The sequence below is a fragment of the Hoplias malabaricus genome, chromosome 10 (genome assembly GCF_029633855.1).
Source record: "Hoplias malabaricus isolate fHopMal1 chromosome 10, fHopMal1.hap1, whole genome shotgun sequence".
In the NCBI taxonomy this organism is placed as follows: Eukaryota; Metazoa; Chordata; class Actinopteri; order Characiformes; family Erythrinidae; genus Hoplias; species Hoplias malabaricus.
In genome coordinates, this window is record NC_089809.1 from 21,402,154 (window position 1) to 21,423,244 (window position 21,091).

Sequence of the window (21,091 nt, forward strand, 5' to 3'; positions counted from 1 at the left end):
GAAATACCTGTTATTTTGTAGCACAATGCAGTATATTTAGATTAACTTTATGTATGCTTGTCATCAATCTATCTTATCCATTTGATTTGTAGACTTATTTTAATCATGATTATAATTTAGTAATTAAAATAAGTATAGGTGATGTTAATTGGTAAGGGTGACTCAAGTAACTATCGTAATAGCTTAATTTTAAACTGACATAGTTTTCTACACTCTAGTTTCCTGCAGCTGATTAAACCTCTTTGCAAATTTGTCAAAAGACACTCAAGAGACATGAGAGTGTGTGATTATTCAGTGCTCGAGTAGAATGGTGTTCTCTGCTCACTGTTTTCCACCACTGCTGTGACTTGATCTTCAGAGTATGAACTAGAACTCAGGTACTCAAATGCTCTCTGGCTTTGCGTGACAAATTGCATGATGGGAGAAAAGAGCCTCTCTCTGGTGGAAGAGCGCCGTCGGATCATGTTGGAGGAAACCATGGGGAAATCCTGCTCTGGAGATTCTGCTAGCTGGCTATTATTCTTCAAACTGCCCTTGCGTCTGTCAGGTGTGTTGCCTTGGGGTTCATCGGAATCTGATTCTGGGACTTCCACTTGAGCCTCAGTTTGCTCTGGGTCTTGGAGGTCATCTTCATCCACAGATGACTCTTCGTCTGGAAGCTTATGTTCAGATTCAGATGTCTCCAGGTCTGGGAGGTTGCCTTGGGCCCCAGTTAGGTCTGTGCCAGGAACTTCATCCAGGGCCTCAGATGGGTCTGGTTCTGGGACCTCATCTTGATCCGCAAATAATTCTGGGACAGGGTCTTGTGCTGATTCTAAATTACTTATGGATGAAGTTGGAAATGGGGCTTGGGCCATGTCAGGAGCTGGAGCAAGGGCTGGAGTTGAGACTGGGAGAGATGATAAACCTGGGGTAGGGGACAAAGCTGGTGCCTTAGGTAGGGAGGAATCTATGGCTGATGATTGTGCAGGAGAGGGACTAAGGGCTGGAAATGAATTTAAGGCAGAGCCACTGGAAGAGCTACGGCGATAGCGAGCATAGAGGCTCCTGCGGCGGCGTGGACGGCCATCCATGGCCTTCAGAAAAAGGCTGTTGCCAGAACTACGGCGTGAGGCACCATCAGGCAAGTCAAAGCTTGTCACATTCTGATCTGAAGATTGCTGCAACTAGAGATAAGATTTAAATTTCAGTTTAGTTTAATTCACAGATTCAAAGATTATGTATGCCCTGTCCACACCAGTCCAGATATTTTTCATGTCCATAATGTTGTTCTGGTCTTCCATTTTTGTGTAAGGGTTTATGAGTCATGTTTGCATTTCTGTTTAGACCAAGACACATTCAATATGTTTAGACCCTGACACCATGGACATATGTTTCATGGACTCCTTAAAAATGTCCAGAAAGATGTGAACAGAAGAGATAAACAAAATATATATTTTAGTTTACTTAGTTAAAATAAACTTTATTGTATCAATGGCATAAGATTTAACATTAGTGATTTATGTTTGTTGTTTATTTTTGATTTTTTAAATCATACACATCCTAAGATATTAAACTGAATATTTTGCCTGTTAAGATTTTGTTACAAAATATGGACTGGCTGGATCCTAGGGTAAAGATGGTTTATGCATGAGATATGAGTGTTTGTTATTTCTACTATGGAAGAAGAAGGGGACATTGGAGACACTTTGTTTGTGCTTTCTAATGTGAATCTGTTCCCTTCACAAGAAAGATATTAAAAGGGCAGATCTGAGACTTGATTGAGCCTCTGTAAATGGGTCAATTTAAAACACAATTTCAGTTGAAGAAAAAAAGTAACAGAAAACTAGACATGCATACAAATTTATCTTCTTGGGGAGCAGAGCATGAAATAAAGGCAAGAGCATTATCATAGCTAATACTGTGTTTAAATTAGAATGACTTCAATAGAAAATGCTTTTTAGATTAAAATAATATTTAAAATAGATTCAGACTGCACTGCAGATGAACAGACCTTTGTGTTTTCTCCTTTTTTAGGAAAATAAATACTTTAATTTGAAGAGGAAATTTTGTCTAATTTTACACTAATTTTGGAGGGCAGCCTTGCAGTCTCATCATTTTTCATATGTTTGGGAGTGTACTGATAATTGTTCAACAGTGGCTCTCTGGCCTCTGTGATGCTCTAAATTTAAGAAAAGAAATATAACCTACTGGCACAGTAACAGTCAAGGATTACAGAATTTCCTCGCACTTGTTGTCCTCATTGTCCATTACACTGACCAATTTATAATAAGAATAAGAAGAATACAAAAGCATGCCAAAATAATGTAAATAAATCATATTGTGATTAAATCTGAGATTTCATGATGAACTGAATAGATCCTTAAATTTTCTTCTCCTTAAATGTAATTGTTAGACGTTACTGTATGGATTTCAGTGTATGTTTTCTCACCAGGTCGTACAGTGGTGTGGTGTTGATGAGGAGCTGGATGAGAATCTGACCCAACTCCAGCAGGTCATCCATAACAGTGCGCACCTGAGTAGGCAGGGTTAATAACTGCTGAACAGGTGGCAGCTCCTTCAGCGCCTGCGCACCCATGCTAAACTGATCCAGCAGCAGTGATTGCAGAGCCTCAGCTCGCTGCACCTGAGCTGTGTACACTGACTGTAGCAGGTGCAACAGTGACCACACACCCTCCAGCAGTCCAGTCAGGCCCACCTGTCCAATAAACACCACACACGTGAGCACAAGTTCACCAAGGCAAGAGACCGGTAATGTATGAAAGACCATGAGAAGTATGAAACATGATAGACACTTGTGTGACACTTATGTGAAATCTGTTTGTAAATGTTTCTGTATTTAAAACCCAATTTCTGAATCTAATTTCCGCCCAAAACACCAACTGTACGACTGTATGTTGCTGAGCACATAACAGCAACTGTATGTTGCTGTTTCAAAAACATTAATGGATTTAGCATATGCTTCAGGAGGTTTGCAGGGGAACACACTAAACATTCTGTTCAAGTAAATCATGAAGAAAGAAGATCTGTAATTGCTGTGGCTGCCACTGTTAGTGTTCATCAGTCGTTACAGCACACACAAAAGAGGCAGGGCTGTTTTCATAGACGTGCTGTCCCAAATATGTCCTTCTTTCTCTCTCTCTCTTTGCCTTTCTTTCTCACTGTCTGTCTGTCTGTCTCTCTCTCTCTCTCTCGCTCGTACTCTATTTCCTTTTTTGTTGTTGTTTTTCATTTTGTTCTCCAGTTGAAAAGGGCAGAATGTGCCCTCTACATTTCTTCCCATGGCCTATACCCAGGCCAAAACATTTTCAAGTTCAGAATGAAGCTTTGCTCAGATTAATTATTATCATCAATGTACAGTAATTAATACTGACAGTTACTGTAACTGACCATTAAAACCATTTTCAAATATATCACAGGAACAAAGTAACAGTCCTTTCACTGATGTTCTTACACACTTGAAATGGGTTTTGGGGCATGTTCTGCTACAAAAAATCACAGGATCTGGGCTTGAATTTCTTGATATGAAACTTACAGAGAAAGTTAGATGAAGATTACAAAATAAAGGAAAGACAGAAACAATTTGAAAGGCTATGTTCATAAGCATTGTTTGTGATTTTAATCCCACAAATATTTTAATAAAATTCAGAAAATGTTTCCTCACCATTTGCTTGCTCTCCAGTCTGTCTGCAAACTGGAATTTGCAGTGTTTATATACAAACAAGGCTCAGTAAATGAGAAAGAAACTAATGACTCTGTGCGAAATGGCTCAGGAGTTCTCTCTGTTTGTCCTTGGCAAAGCCATAAGCATTTGGAGACTTTTGGCTGGTGGAGAAACCTCAGAACAATGAAAAGCATGAAAAGCTTTGGGGATCTTGATCTATTCCAGCTCCATACCTGGGTCATACTGAAACTTATTCAGTCATGAACTAGGAACAGCTGACTTCTTACTCAAACATACTTTAAAAGATGCTCCTGAATGGAAACAATCATGAGGACAGTTGTTCCCCAGAATTGTCATAGCCTTCAAGTCAATAAAAATAAGCTATAGCCAGTTTTCAGGATATTGACCTGTAATATGAAATTCTACTGTGAAACTACAATTATGTTCGTATTGACACAGACCTCAAAAGGTGTTAGTTATGATTAAGGTATTACTTATGGTTAATTGTAGTTGGCCTAGAAATTCCATGGTGGAGCATCACCAGTAAATCATTTCATGGTGAAATAATTTGTAAAGAAATATGTCCAAATATCCTTCTTTCTTCTCTAGTGAAAGAAGTTTTGCCAAAAACTCAAATGGTCAACACAGTCCAAAACTCCACAACCACCCAAGCTATCACGTGGCCTTGGAGTGGGCCCAGAGAGTCTCAAAGCCAAGCAACGTGAGTCTGAGAGCAGACAATCGCACAGAGAAACTGGAGGCCAGTTTGGCAAAGTCACACACAGAGATGAGGCTGAACCACTCGTCCTAACTTGTTTTTTGTGGAGATGAAAGTGGGTCGGCCAAATGTTGGGTGAGATCCTGCTGGATTTTCCTCTCTCCTGAGGTCAATGACCCGTTGATAAGGACCACAGTTATGACAGGGACACTGCCAAACCACAAATTGTGACCTACCATCATGCTAGTTTGGCAAATCTACAGGCAAACACACACTCAGAAACGTAAATAAACCTATGCATATTAACCAAAAGGCTTATGTTATGTACCTGGAAAAGCATACACAGTGAAAAAACACACTCACATTCCTGCCCTTAATTCCACTCTCTCTGGGGTGTCTGATGATTTTACTAATGAGCACCATGTGCAGTGGAAGAGAACAGAAGTAGCGGCAGCGCTCCCATGCTCACAGCCCCAATTACTGACCACCCCACTGCTGGGAAAACTCCAACCTGTCTCTTTAGGACACAATATAGACACATATGGCTCCTCCAAGCCTTTCCACCCCTATCTAACTTGCTAACCTGCTCATGCATACTGTGCTGAGATCAGCCACATGTCTCAACAGATCACCTCTGAGCCTGAGCCTGGGTACAGGGAATAATAGATTTGTTTTTTTCACCTTAGAAAATCTTTAAAACTGTAATAGACAATTTAATTTCATACTCTGCTAATTAGAGACAAGGTCAAACCAATAAATGTACATTAAGGGGAAAACAAAGGTATTGGGACACATGTTATAAAGGCTACTTGATATGGGCATCTAAGCATTTGTTGTGTAAGCCTCTACAGTTAAGCAAACAGCTGCTACGTGAGCCCAGACCTCACCTAGCACTGTTAATCTGATATATCAGGATGATTTCACCGACTGCTCTCCTGTATCAAGTAATGAAAGGCAGCATGCTTCACCAAACAAGTGTAACCACTTGTTCTACTGTGGACACGATAACTTTATGTACAATATTCATTTTTAGTGGCACTGGGCAAGGACCTCTCACCATGTTCAGTACATGTTGTGTTGGCTTGTTTCTCTTACAAACAAAAGCTTTTATCTGACCTTCAGACTACACCATGTGCTATCTCAGTATCTCAGTGGCTGTGAACTTGTGTCCTGGATAAGTGGGTGGGTGCAGAAAGCTCTGAGCTGCACGTAGCTACACGTCCCATGGGGTGTCTACTTCAATCAATTGTCTCCTTAGCCCAAACAATTCCTCCTCTTGCCCAAACATATGGCATAGCCAGGCCCGGGGCTGGTGTGTATGTTTTGGAAGAATAAATAAATCCTTCTGTCCCTTTTCTTTTCCTTGTGCATCTCTACCACCCATGACAAAGCTCTATAAACAAAGACCAAAATAAGTCACATTAAAATGTTTTCATTTTCTGCAAAGGATGATAAGCACATAATTACTAGTTTCAAAGTAACTAGCTGCAGAGTCTTTTGTTTTTTGGACTTACTTTAGGATAAGATTTACCTCATGGCTGTGCTTTGCTCTATACTTTAATATTGGGACTTATTTTGGAGCATTCCTCACAAAAGCATTTTTTTTCTGTAGAGTAACAATGGTTTTAATAAGATATATTATACCACGTTTCCACATGTTTATACAGTTCTCTGAGATTTTAGTAAAATGCTTTAATCAAACTACCACAAGGATTAATTAACACAGCACATTAATAAACCTGTCTAAACAACCCTGTTCAGAATGATCCGTTTCAGCACATGTTTATTTATATGAGAATGAGCCTCTGTTTCTCAAAACATCAGAGAGCCCAGGAGTAAGGCATGATGAGCAGAAACATTGGTTTTTAGTCATTTTTCACTTTTTGCTTTGTTTTCTGTTGTCATATTTTTGCCATATATATATATATATATATATATATATATATATATATTTTTTTTTTTTTTTTTTTTTTTTTCTTTTCTTTTCTTTTCCATGCACATCGTGTTTTGACTTGTCTTTCACTTCTCTTACACAAATGTGAGTCCAGCTCTGTGACTGGAAATACTCAGAAAATTAGGCAGGACAGTTCCGAAGTGCCTTCCATCTATGTAAGAGGTAGCTGAAAATCAGAAAAATACATTTTGTTTTAATTTATGGCATGTTTTCACTGTGTTGATTTATTTCACAGTTCATGGGTTGGTAGGAGCTACAATAACATATATATATATGTTATATATGTTATATATATCATGATATTTCTTTTTTTTTTATTTTATTTTTTTTTAAAGCATTCAAAAATATTATGCCAAATTTGGCACTACAGGTTTGATGTGACTGTGGCACAGGTGTGTTTCATAAGTTTAGGCAGACCCACAGACTCTAACAAGGCATATGGCGACACTGTGATATATAATTGCTGACTTGGTCCGATATGCGATATGCACAAACCTTATCTCCCCATCAGTGACAGTCTCTGGAGGCCTGACAAAGAACACATAATTACAGCGAGTCGTGCACAGACAACATGAGCCTCTGATGCTACACTCAAACAGGAAGCCACAGGACTACCCGGGGCAATTTGAGCAGCTGGACCATGGTAGTGGGCACGTAGCGCTTTCTATTTTTACTCTCAAAAATGGGAGACTGGTGAGAGGACTTGCAACCAGTATATGCACTTGGCATAGTGATGGAAATTAGGCCATTACACAATGAAATAAAATATATTTTTATATCAGTGTCCTTATTTACATTATATTCACTGAAATCGCTATTCTTTGTTAATGCCAAAGCTTCCCCATTTGTTCATTTGATACACAAATTATCAAATAAAATAATGTGAAACTTTTCTTTCAAATTCACCCCACAAGATTTTCCTGAATTATTCCTGGTTGGAATTCCAGTTGGGAATTTTAGCAAAATGCAATTAAAAACAATTTGTGAATTGTTCATTCTCTTCAAACATTATTTAACTGACAAGAAAATATTCATTGACCAACATGATTGTAGTTTGTAAATATAAATTAATTTATAACAGCTGAGGCAGAGGCTTGTTTTATCCAACTTTTCCCTTAATTACTTTTTAATTATTTGAGGACATTATTTTTTGCAGTTTTGCAAATGGAATTTTGGTTCCTGTTTGCTTAATACATGACTTCAGCTGCTCGAGAGTTCATGATAACTACTGTGAAAATCTCCTCTGCATGATGCACTATAGGACTGAGATTACAACCTCGGGCCGACCAATCAAACACACACACTCTGTGTCTACACTGTTGTAGCCAAATGAGACCTGGCATTGTCCTGTTAAAATAATCATGGATTTTCCTGGCAAAGATGAAGAAGGCAGCATATCTCTCTCCAGATGTATGCCTCAATATCAATATGACCTTCTCACAAACACAATTTTGCCATTAAGTGGGTGATGTACCACCACTGGTTTTGGGCCTTTTTCTAGTAACAATCTGAATGGTGCCTTGTGTTTGGCACACAGAATTTGATGTCCACTGATTGTGTTTCCACTATCTTCCACACAATTTGAGCTGAGCTTAGGCTATGAGGACATGAATTGAGGTATGCTCTTATCCTTGTAATAATAATGCAAGTTTTTGTCATGCACTGAACATTAAGGCCATACACATTAAACAGTGGTGTCTGGCCAGAACGTTAATTAAGCTTTCTCTGTATTTCCTGAATCTTTTCACAATATTGTGTACGGTAAAGTAAAAAAGACCTAAATTCTTTGCAGTTCTTTTAGGATTGTTTGCAGCTCTCTCCAGACACAACCCATATTTGCTTGCAAAGACTGAGCCTTTGGTCGGTGCTCCGTCTATGGCTTTAATTCAGCTTTAATACTCACCTGCTTTTACGGGAATGTTTCAGAACGGTGCAATTTTAATTATCTAAATATTTTTTGCTCTTTTTTTTTTTACTCTAATTTTTACTTCTGAGCCGATCTAAAGGAGGCATATGTGCTGATTGACAGACTGACTGAATGACACCTAATGTTGAAACATGCATGCGCAAGTAGGAACTGTTACTTCAACCATATTTCACAGAGAGAACTTAAGGTGGCCCCTTCCTGATTCAAGGCCTTGTTGTGGCGGAAGGGCTTGTGTGGTTTCATGTCGTCGGGAGCTGTTAGCTACCAGTAGGGCCTCTCATGGCGAACAGGTCTGGAGTGAAGATCCAGACAAACATGATCCAAGAACCATCCCTATGAGTACAGCAATTAGAACTAAGTGTACCCCGTCCGGGAGAAGGTTACCGGGACCTACCCCTGGAGACAAGCCTTGGGGTAGTGTCCAACGGCGAGCGCCTGGTGGCCAGGCAGCCTTCATATCCCAGTTGGGCTCAACCCGAAATGGCAGTATGGGAGGATCATATGGGCTCACCACCCGCAAGATCCAGAGTAGGGGTGCAGTACAATGCCCATCAGGCACAGAGCGGGGGCGAAGGGGCCCCAGGTGTTGTGAAACTTGTCAGAGGAAACTGGTTCTTGGTATGTAGAACATAACTGCACTGTGGGGAAAGAGCCAGAGCTCATGGAGGTAGTGAGTGGAGTGCTAGAGCGGATTCCATGCACTGACTCTATTGTTTTGCTGGGGGAACCAGAGTGGTGTGATGTTGTTGGACTTCTGTGCTAGTCATGGTTTGTCCATAACAAACACTCTGTTCGAACATAAGGTTGTTCATAAGTGTACTTGGTAGCAGAGCACCCTGGGCCAAAGGTCAGTGATCGACTTTGTGGTCGTGTCTTCTGACCTGAGGACACTCGGGTAAAGAGAGGGGTTGAGCTGTCAAACGATCACCATCTGGTGGTGAGTTGGATCCGATGGCAGGGATAGCTGCCAGACAGACCTGGTAAGACCCAAACGTATAGTGAGTGTGTGCTGGGAAAAGCTGGCAGATGACTCTGTCTGGATAGATTTGAACTCTCACCTCCGAGAGAACTTCTCACATGTTCCGGAGGAGGTAGGGGTTATGGAGTCTGAATGGACCCGGACTTCCATCGTGGAAGCTGCTGCTCATAGCTGTGGTCAAAGCTCTTGTCTGTGCCTGTTATGGTGGCAACCCCAGAACCTGTTTGTGGACACTGGGGGTGAGGGAAGCTGTCATGCGGAAGAAGGAGGCTTTTCAAGCTTGGCTAGCTTGGGAAACTTCCGATTCTGCAGATGGGTACGAGCAGGCGAAAAAGGCTGCAACTGTGGCAGTTGCTGAAGCAAAATCCAGAGCATTGGAGGAGTTTGGAGAGGCCACGAGAATGACTTCCGGGCAGCCTCAAAGAAGTTCTGGAAAACACTTCGACAGCTCAGGAGGGGGAGGAGGACACTGTCCAAGCTGTGCTCAGCAAGGATGGTGAAACTCTCAACTCGACTGAGCGTATTGTTGGGCGTTGGAAGGAGCACTTTGAGGGACTCCTTAACCCAAGAGTCATGCCTCCTGTGCAGGAGGTAGGGCCAGAAGTGTCTGGGGTGTTCCATTTCCTTGGCTGAAGTCACTGAGGTGGTGAAAAAGCTTTGCAGTGGCAAGCTCCAGGATTTCGCCCAGAGTTACTGAAGGCACTCGATACTGTGGGGCTGTCTTGGATGACAGGCCTATACAATGTTGGACCTCGGGAACGGTGCCTTTGGATTGGCAAAGAGGGGTGGTGGTTCATATTTTTAAAAAAGGGGACAGGAGATGGTGTGCCAATTATTGTGGCGTCACACTTCTCAGCCTCCCTGGGGAAGTGTATGCCAAGGTGCAGGAAAGGAGAATGCGTCTGATAATCGAACCTAGGATTTGGAGGAACAATGCGGATTTCATCCTGGCTGTGGAACTATGGACCAACTCTTTACTTTTTCACAGAAGATTGAGGGGGCGTGGGAATTTGCTCTGGGAATACGGGGTGCCAGGGTCGCTCCGGCGAGCCGTACGGTCCTTGTACTCTCAGAGTTTGAGTTGTGTTCGCATCCTCAGCAGTAAGTCAAGCTTGTTCAGTGTGGGCATTGGACTCTGTCAGGGCTGTGCCTTATCTCCACTCCTGTTCCTGATATTCATGTACAGGGTGGCGAGGTGTAGCCTGGGACAGGAAGGCTTCTATCAACGGGCTCAGGAGGTGGCATCTCTGCTTTTTGCGGACTATGTTGTTCTTCTGGCTTCTTCACTTGGAGGCCTCCAGCATTTACTTGAGCAGTTTGCAGCTGAGTGTGAAGCGGTCGGTATTTGGATCACCTACCCCAAGTGAAGGAGTTCAAGTATCTCAGGTACTTGTTAACGAGTAATGGTAAGAGGAAAAGTAAGATTGACCGTAGTTTAGGTGCAGCGTCTGTAGTAATGTGGTCACTGTACCGGACCGTTGTGGTGAAGAGAAAGCTGAGACATAAAACAAAACTCTCAAATTACGGGTCAGTCTATGTACCCACATTCACCTATGATCATGAGCTCTGGGTAATGACCGAAAGAACAAGATCGCGGATATAAGCAGCCAAAATTAACTTTCTCCGACGGGTTGCTGGGCGTACTCTCCATGATTGGGTGAGGAGCTCAGTGACTAGGGAGGAGCTCGGAGTAGAGTTGCTGCTCCTTTGCATTGAAAGGTGTCAGTTGAGGTGGTTTGGGCATCTAATGAGGGTGCCTCCTGGATGCCTCCCACTGGAAGGCACGTCCCACTGGAAGGAGGGATTATATCTCCCGGCTGGCCGGGGAACACCTGGGGTTACCCCCGAAGGAGTTGGTGGATGTTGCAAGGGACAGAGACGTCTGGGCTTCTTTGCTCGCCCTATTGCCACTGCAACCCTGGAATGGGCAATCGGAAAAGATAATGATGATGATGATGATGATGATGATGCTTGCACCTCCTCATCATCATCATGATGAGGTGGCACCACTACACCCTCTGTTGTTAGTTCAGCCATATTTCACATTCCAGTTCATGAACTAAATTTGGAACTGTTCAGCAGTGACCAGAGGTCCTCTTTTTCCTGGACAAGTTCTCATTTTGGGACCTAAAAAATGCATGGTTAAGTGTTCAAGGGGTCAGAGGGTTAAGAGCTTACGCTGCTTCAGCGCTGTAGGTTCACCCTCCACTGCTGTGCAGCTCAGTGTTTTACTGGAGCCTCGAACAAAACTGTGTTGAACGTTGTTGAGGTAATGTAGAGGTATGTAATTATCATAGTCTCTTCTTTATGTTTGGAGATTGTTCTTGTTGGAGATGATTCTGTGACCCAGCCTTTTTTATTTTCTACTATATATTTAATAAACAGAAACATATCTTGTCTGTCCCTTGTCAGCCAAAACTCAAAACCTTTTCCTTGTACTTTTGCCAGTTTGTCAATAAATGTCCAAGTAAAGTGGTAAAGAAAGCCTAAGTTCACAGCAAAATAAAACGAACTACAAAAGCACTTTTGAAACTAATTATGAAACTAATATGTAAGTAATTTTACCATGTGAAACATACATTGGTATTTAGGGTGTGGATCGCAGTGCTTTGCTTGGCATATTTTAATGTTAAATTAACAATTGCAATAGGTCCTTGAAGAACAGCTTTTCTAAGAACAGAATTATGGTTTGGTTTGGGACTATACTATGAATATTTGGGTGAGTCGCTTACTACATCTGCAGCCTCTCCAAGAAACTCCAAGACATCATCCACTCTCTCTTTCAGCTGCAGAAATCTGTGGTACATCTGAAGATACAGGAATAACAGCAGACTGCGAATGCGTGTCCACATACGCGGTTCAGTGTCATCATCATCTTCTTCCCCATCTTCATCTTCATAAGTCTGCACTTTGATTTCCCATTCACGCCCTACAGAATAAAGGGTTAGTCAGCTAAATAAATTACATTTATTGCAGCCTACCTGGCAGTTAGATTTTCAGCCATGTAGTTTCCTTTTGTTTTTGTTATGCATTTTACAATATATAGTTTCTGATGCTTTATCACAAAGTTGTTTAATAGGTGAATTCTGCAAATTTTATATATTTTGATGTACCTGCATAATTAAAAAAAACTAAGGCAAATCAAAAACAAAAGTTTCTATTGTGAATTTCAGAGAAATTTCAGAAGTCAGGTTATTCTGTAGCAATTGTCAAAAGAACCCAACATTCAAAGCCTAAAAGCTTTGGTTATTAAAATATAATTTGATGAATAATACTCTGAGATATATTTTAATTTATTTATGTATTAATATTATTATTATTATTTTTTTAATGGTTTGATTCATGTATGTAATTTCATAACAAGCTTTACAGCTCCTGCTTGCACCTCCTCTCCTTCACTTCCCACATATATGCACACTCATTCACAAGTACACACAGACACACACACACTCACTCAAACTGTCAATTCCCATCAGTTCCCTCAGACTACCTCTGCTCTGACACAATCATTAACAATGCTCCTTTCATCACAGGTTAGAACCACTATAAGTAAATGATTATGCAGGAATTTGTGTAGATTATGCCTGTGGTGTGCTTTGTCAAGTCATGTATGAGCGGTCATACAAGAGTTAATACTGGACTTAATTTACACTGTAGAGTGAGCTAAAACAGACATGAGGACACCAATTGGAGCAGTAAGTATTTGTGTCGCTGTATTAGTTAGTGATAGTTTTGTGGATGAAAGTGTTATAATCAGTTGAGAGTTACTGAGCAGTAAACTAATTTCAGTTTTTGCTGATTAGACACATTCACCTGAGTAAAAAAAAAAAAGAGAGAGAGAGAGAGAGAGGTGTGTTTGTGAGAGATACAGGGAGAGTCGTGTTTAAGTGAGTGAACGAGAGACGTGTGTGAGGCTTGATTTCACGACAGTACTGTACACTAGGGGGTGCTCAAGAGACAAAAAAGGCCAATTTTAAGCCCAATTAATGCTTTTGTGTTGAACCTATGCGGTAGGCCGCACGACCTGGTGCGCACCTTTTACAGCACTGTACTGAAATTGGTAGGGAGGAGGAGGGAAGGGGTGGTATAGTGCAGTTTCTGCAGTGCTGAGCTGAGAGTAGAAACAACAGAGCCCCAAATTCTCCATATTACAGGTCAGTGAAGCATCACACTGATTTTGAATTTTAAGGTAAAAATATTACATAGTGTTCCTTTAAACTCTTTATTTTGTCTGCATAGTTGCAGAGTATAGTTTAAGATATTTCTGCAATTCTGAGAAACCTGTTACTTAAACAGGCTACGGGTTTGATTTTCTGACTTTTTACCTGACACTTGTTTTTGTCGTTTGGACATGTACTGTACTGATTTTTGTGTTCTGGAATATTTCTTGTGGTTTTGACCATGCCTCACATATTGTGTTTAATAAATCTCCAACTGGCTCTCACACTTGGTGAATAATTTGAAGTCTACAGATCCGTAAACCTGGTATATGGATGAATAGTATTTAATGATGACTCAAATATTAAACACTATAAATAATTTTGTTAATTCATAATGGTTCTAAGAAGTGATTACTTACAGTCTTAAATTCGCATAACAGTTGATAAAAACAAAGTCTGACTTTGGTATTATTGGTTTTAGGTGGAAAAACATTTTCACTCGTTTTAACGTGGAGACTGTTCGTTCATCTACTAGTAATGGTGCGGCTGTGTGAAGCATGGAGATTTGTTCAGATATGTTACGGTTTTATTCGCGCATAAACCAAAAGGCCCGGCAGATTTTTTATAATGTAGTGGAGTAAAAAGTAAGATATTTGACTTTGAAATGTAGTGGTGTAAAAGTAAAAAAATGCCAAAATTGAAATACTTCAGTAAAGTACAGATACATGAAAAAAGTAGTCAAATATAGTGATGAATTACATTTAATTTGTTAATGTCCACCACTGTTTATTTCTAAAGAAGCAATCTACGCTCCATAGGTACACTAAATACTTCTCTTTCAACCACTCAGTTTTGAATATAGGTTGCTGCGAACATCAAGTTTCATATTTGAGTTCTAATTAGCGCTACCTTGAATTCTCAGCTTATTTATAGGTCTCTGTGCACAGATCTTTTGGCCTTGAGTAGTTACAAACAACAGTGAATACTATTTGGCTGAGTGTAATTTAATTCAGCTTTTTAAATAAAGAGCACATTTTTGTAAAGAATAAATCTGAAATGTCTGTGATGTGAACTTTCTAATGCTCATCTCTATCCATTCAGATAAGGAGCTATAGCTGGAATTGAGAGAATTTTGAGAATTTTCTTAATTAAGAAACTGTGACAAACATGACTTCATAGAGCTTATTCAATAACTATAGAGACCTTAGGCCTCACTGAACATGAAAATACCTGTGGATATCATTTCATGTCAATGACACATTTGTTGGCTGATCTTACACAGTGACATGTGTTTGTGTATAGTTTATTTTGTACAAATTAAAGTCTACATTTTAATCCATTAGTTTCTATCTTAATTTGGTTTCCTATAAATATATATGTCAATTTTCTGCTGGGGTAATCACCAACAGAAGAACGTTTGCCCCCTCTTGTGGTGGAGAAGCAATACACCACAACTAATGTTGCAATAGGCAAGAATTGAGGCAAATAAAATCAGAGAAATGTCACACACACACAAGCAGATACAAATTACATATCAAGTATGGCCTCTACAAATGAATGCCCATGATTCTGAAATGGGATGTCTAACAATCTTACAAGCTTATATGGGTATGACAGTGAGGTGTCAACACACTTTTGCCAATACATGTACTTATAGCATTGCGTTTGACTTACTCAACGTGGGTGGCAGTGGTAGGTAGTAGTCCACAGCCTCCTCAGAGCGAGTGAGGAGCTCGTCTAGGCCAGAGGTCAGACCCTGACCTGCTGGTGAAGCCTGAGCTGCCTCCAGCATGTCCCAGGTGAATTTGAGCACTCTTTCCCAACGATCTACCATTCCATCCAGTTCCTCATTTACACGAGACTGCACATCCCCCATTCTTACAAAAAATGTCTCCTTCAAGCGCTCAATCACCTGAGTGAAGGAAATAAAGGCTCAAATCAAGATTACAGCAAGCATAAAACAAACAAAGGGGGGAAACTGACTACCAGGCATTTTAAAATAGTGATCATTATAAGCAAATACAAAGAAATATAAGAACTACAGACACAACTACCATAATATGCACATATAATTTTAAAAGCTGATTAAAATAACATTACAGTAACCACATTTATGTCATCCTTACAAGAAATATAGACAATAAAATTGTGACCACTGGTGATATACCTATCAAGTATCAACTGACAATTTTTGTCTTTAATTGAGCTGATTTTTAGGCCTGTCTGAAGCTTTGGACACAGAAAAAAATGACCCAGCTGCCTCAGTTTTTAGCCCTAGTTCATTGTTCCTAATGTTACTGTAGTTGGTATATTTGCATGAGCTTAGAGATATTAAAAGGAATACAATGTAAGAATTGGCACCCCCTACCTGCTGCTGAGTGTAATTCACTTTTACAGTACTGTCGGGAAATCAAATCTCATACACATCTTTCTCTCCCCCTCACTCACTTAAACCCAACTGGCTCTCGGGGGGTTTATTAACACACATTCTCCCTGTCTCAAACACACCTACATCTCTCTCTCTCTCTCTCTCTCTCTCTCTCTCTCTCTCTCTCTCTCTCTCTCTCTCTCTCTCTCTCTCTCTCTCTCTCTCTCTCTCATCACCGAGTGATGTTTACGGCTCTCGGGGCTTCAGTTGATGTTGATCGGGAGGAATGTGTGTAATTGAATAAAATAATGTTGACTACATCATAAAACCCATTTATTGCTCATAAAAACACACCGGACTGTGTTATTACTACCATTAAGTTTATCTTTGGCGTTACTCTAGCCATAATAACCACAGCAAATGACAGAAATCACTTATTACCAGAATCGATATCTGTTGCTAAAAAGAGTTAATCCGGCTAAAGATAGCAGGCGCTACCACTCGCCCTCGTTCATTAGTAACTTTCAAAACACGGATTATAGCACTGTCCTCAACAAGCTTGGGTTCTAACAATACAAATTTTAACTTTAATTTTTCATTTAATCCACACAAACTTTTAAATTTTCATTTGATCCACATAGCTACTGGTGAAAGGCACTTGTTACCAGAACTGATTTCTAACGCGAAAAAGTGAGCTAATCCAGCTAAAGATAGCAGCTGCAAACCATGGCTCACTGCTTAGTAACTCTCAAAAACTGATTATAACGCTTTTGTCAACAAAACTATCACTAATTAACACTGCAACACACTTACTGCTTCAATTTGTGTCCTCATGCCTGTTTCAGCTCACTGTACTCTGTAAATTCAGTCCAGTATTAACTATTGTACAGCCGATCATTCTCTCTCTTTTTCTCCTCCTTGCTCTCTTTGCCATATGTCTGTACCAGGAATACCGAGCTAGATTCTTCTTGTAGCTAGGCAACCATCCACTGTGAGCTATGTGCCATTAAGCGTTACCCATATCTCGTGAGAGTCCTCTGCCCTGTGATTCAGGAGTTGCTTAGTGCAGTAAACCAGAAGAGGAACCGGCCTAGCTGCAACAGAGGCTCTGTTCTCTCTATTACAGCTTCGTGGAACATTACAGTCATTTAGAAACTGTAATATTAAAGTAGGAATACTACACAGTGTTCCTTTAAATTCATCCTATCCTCACACACACACACACATGCACACACCCTGCTACAGTCCTACAACTGAGGCCAACTCCAGCCACCATATCCACAACAGATGCTTGTGTGTATGTATTCTGAATGGGTACCCATTTGTGCATGTGCAAAGTGATTCACACAACCCTACAGAGATATTGCTGAACATTAGCTTGTTGCACAAGAATGGCAGTGAAAATTACACCAATACGTAATAAACAGCTTAAACTGTTAAACAAAGAATGTAAAGAAGAGTGAATTGAAAAACAACACATTGTGCTTCATTCTTGCAACACTCGTGGATGTTTTGGGGATGCTAATTTTAAAAGAGGGTAGGCTAGAGGTTGGTATTTTAGTAGGAAACTTTTAAAACTAGCTTACATTTGCTGATTTCAACAAAATCACCTGCTTCAGCTTTAATTGCTTATGGTGATTAACAATATACGTTTAAAGTTTCCAAGTGCGTCTTCTATTAGTGGACTCAGCTCATTTAAAGTGCACTCACAGGCATTTAGTTTCATAGACACAGCTTGTATAATCGCCATAGACAGTTCCCTTGAGCTACAGTAAAAAGTAAAGACTTACTGCAAACAGTGGATTGAGGGGGTGGAGTAATTTATCAAATATTATTTGATCCAAAGTGGTGCAGATTTCCTACATAATGTAAATAAGACATGTGAGTGTAAAGAACCTTGGATAGAAACTCTCACCTCATCTGCTGACTTATGAAGGATGGGAAAGTTTTTCTCCAGTTGGTCCACACCAACAAGGGCATAGCCGTTTACTCTTTTAACTACAGAAACATGAGGACAAATCAGGTAAGATGCATTATCATCATCGCCATCATCTTCTTTGCTGCCTAATCAATTTCAGGGTTGTGGTAAGATGCATTATTAAACAACATATATGAGCAGAAGAGAGTAGCACAACAAAGCAGGGATGAAGTATTACTGTTAACAGTGCCATAAGCAGAAGGCATATTTTCTGTGAGGGCAGTAGAAAACAATAATGTCTTCTACATAAGATATGATAAATACTGCTTAATAAGGATGGGGACATGTACTCTCAAAGGAAAAAAGCTTAGTTTTGCTGGACTAAATGTCAAAATATGTGCAAGTTGTAATGGAAAGATATACTGCCATAACATCAGTTTACACAGCATTAATGAAAAGTCTATAATAATTAACATATATTAGTAGAAATGACTTTATATTTTAGAAGTTATAGTGACACCCTGACCCTGAACCAGATGAGCGGTTACAGATAATGAATGGATTAATGAAAAGTTTTAGTGATTTTTGTGTGTACCCACTCTCAGGCTCCAGTCGCTGTAGTAGAGGTGCTGCCCGTTGACTTGCTGCAGTGGAAACACTGTGGACACTCAGCTCCGTCATAGCACCCACTATCCCCAAAAGCGGATAACGCCGTTTGACCCCTACATAAAGGCCCGCAAGTTTCTGGAGGGCACTGCTGAACAATGGCAGCTTCACCACCCGTGTCACTGCACTTCCCTGGGCACAAATTGGTAGCAGCTCATATAATACACGTTATGAATACAGTATACTTGCAAGCTTTAGTAGTATTGCAACCAATATTTACTTTAGCCAGAACAGAGCGAATTGGCTGCAATTTCATTGAGGAGGTTGGTATTCTCAATTAAACTTGAGTAGATGCAGAGCAGAGATTTTAGGATTCTCACCTCACTCTCCTTTGTTTCTGTCATCGTTCAGCCTCGGAGAAGGAAAAGGAGAGAAGATTTTTATTAATTCCAGACGTTTCAGGAGTTCATGACCTCACAGGCTAAGAACAGTTTCCATCCTGTTTTTTAAGACTTTGTCCCAGATTTTGCATCCTGTGCATGAGGCAGTCAGCTGCCAATAGATCATAATACCAGCCTATGTTTTACTAACGTGCTGTGGAAATCCAGTTAAGAATTCACCACCACAATCTTCACACTATATCCAATACGAAAGTGACTTATTGCTTAGCTATGGACCAAAAGCAAGAGGGAAAAAAAACAGTAAATCAGATTGTCCACTGGCTTATATCATGACTTTTAAATGGTTTTATCTGCCGGTCCAGAGAGGTGGATCACATTGCTCAACAATCAGTGAAATGTTTCTCTAAATGATATGACTCAAATTAAAAGCCAGCTCTGTCAAATTTGATCAAAATGTTTTCTAGCAGCTCCATTTACTAAGTTGTACAAAAGGCCTCTCTCTCCAACTCTAAAGGTCTGTACTTAATGGGAGCCAAAGGATCTTTGGATTTACTGGCTTCTAATTTTTATTTATTTGTTTAGTTGGCAAAACAATGAAGTGATTGCTGCACATTCTGGTGGTTTTCTTGTTTAAGCCATCATCAATTAATTCAACTCATCATTATCACTTTTTAAAATGAAAAAAATATTTGACAGCATGTTGGTACAGTATCCTATTTAAATGAAAGGAAAAAGAAGAAAGAACAAGATGAGAATAGCCATGGGCTACATTTTTTTTGTTCTGGCACCCAAGTCAAGGAAAAAGGGAAGGCTCAGAAGAGCTGTTGCTGTCTAAATGAATCAAGCAATGTTCTCTCAGTGCTGGCGTTCAGAATTCACTGTGACATTCTGCAGATATGCGATAATCACAGTGATAATATTTTTCAACTTCAGCGCCTTTTAAACAACATCCATATTCATCCCATGGTCTTTAATCCACGGCCAAGTACATCTGTTGGACACATTCAGTCAAATCACTATGAATTTTATATTTAATGCCTTCATGCTGAAAGTTCAAACTTAGTAATTTCCCAGAATTAAGAACAAGATCAGAAATACACTCCAGAGTGTCTATATCAACTGCACCCAAAGCTGAGCTGAGAATCAACTCTTTTCATTTCATATCATGTCATATGGACAACTGCAAAATAACCAGTATAGTAACGAAGTGACATCATTTATCGTTTAGAAAATTTAACAGGTTAACATTTAAGTTACATTATTAGATGAAAGTTAAACAAGCTCATGTCAATAAGTCAATTGTGGGATACTTGCAATTTTATGTTTCCCATGAGTATATCTTAAACCCACTGGAACAGAGTTTCAGTAACATTAACTAAACTGGCTAGCTGTTTAAATGAACCATTTTAGTACATACCTTTAACTGGTTGTATAATATTCTTACCTGATAGATGCCTGGAGTAATTTCCTATAAAAATCAAATATGGATTTATGTAGTATGTGATGAGTTTGGCCCCTCTGTAGGACTGCTTCTCTTTGCTGTTCTCTGCCTCTTTAAAGCCTCCTGTTGGTTGACAGCTGTGAAATCTGGCTCCGCTGAATGGGTTTGCCATTTCCACGCTGGATGCACACATGATGCCCTCATACGCAGAGTGTGGCTGATGTGTGCGTAAATTGTCAGACTTACCAATATTTTTTTTTAAAAGACCTATAAAATTCAAGACCATTTTCATAAAGGTTCTTGAGTTTAGATCCTGTACACCGTGTGGTGGTTCTATAAATGTGTCACACATCACATATCTCATTTATATCACATTTTGGACCTTTTTTTTAAGAGTGTACTGTAAATACAATACTAGCAGTACATTTCCACCCTTCATTCATTTGGTTCCAAGCATTGTATTTAACTGTTTTATTGAAGTGTTATTGAAGTAAGATAAAAGTCAGCCAAGTGATAAAAAGTAAATTCATGTCCTTGAAGAGTTCAGTGCTGGAATTCCTCCATTTGTACACAAGCTGTCTGACTTTGGATCGGTGGAGTCTAAACGCCAGATGATTTTATAACCATTTCCATAATACCAATTAATATATTATCTTATTTGTTTGATTTGGTTCTCCTTATTGATATTTATGACTTGTATGAAAATGTCATGAAGGTTTTAGGTTACATTTATGCAGAGATGTAGAAAAGTATATATGTCAAGGGTGTTTTTCTACCTTGTGCCCAACATGAACATGATGAATGAATCAAGGTACTGACTTTGGTACAGTAAAAGGTAGAATAGTAAAATATATTTTCAATTCTGATACAGGGTTTACAAATACAGAATACCAACCAAAATACTTGAATGTGTTTGCATATATGGCATTTAACATAGACACTCATGTCTAGATAC

At 39.8% G+C, this 21,091-nt stretch overlaps 1 protein-coding gene across 1 annotated transcript; it reads right to left on the reverse strand.

Annotated features, from left to right (window-relative positions):
• Positions 1-287: 287 nt before the first annotated feature.
• plin6 (perilipin 6) lies at positions 288-18,698 on the reverse strand. Its single transcript, XM_066682280.1, has 8 exons — positions 18,675-18,698; positions 18,288-18,486; positions 17,686-17,768; positions 15,077-15,314; positions 11,975-12,171; positions 2,432-2,698; positions 950-1,166; positions 288-547 (listed from the first exon to the last, which is right to left on the reverse strand). Exons 1-8 carry the CDS (start codon positions 18,696-18,698, stop codon positions 288-290), a joined length of 1,485 nt encoding a protein of 494 aa, XP_066538377.1.
• Positions 18,699-21,091: the final 2,393 nt, after the last annotated feature.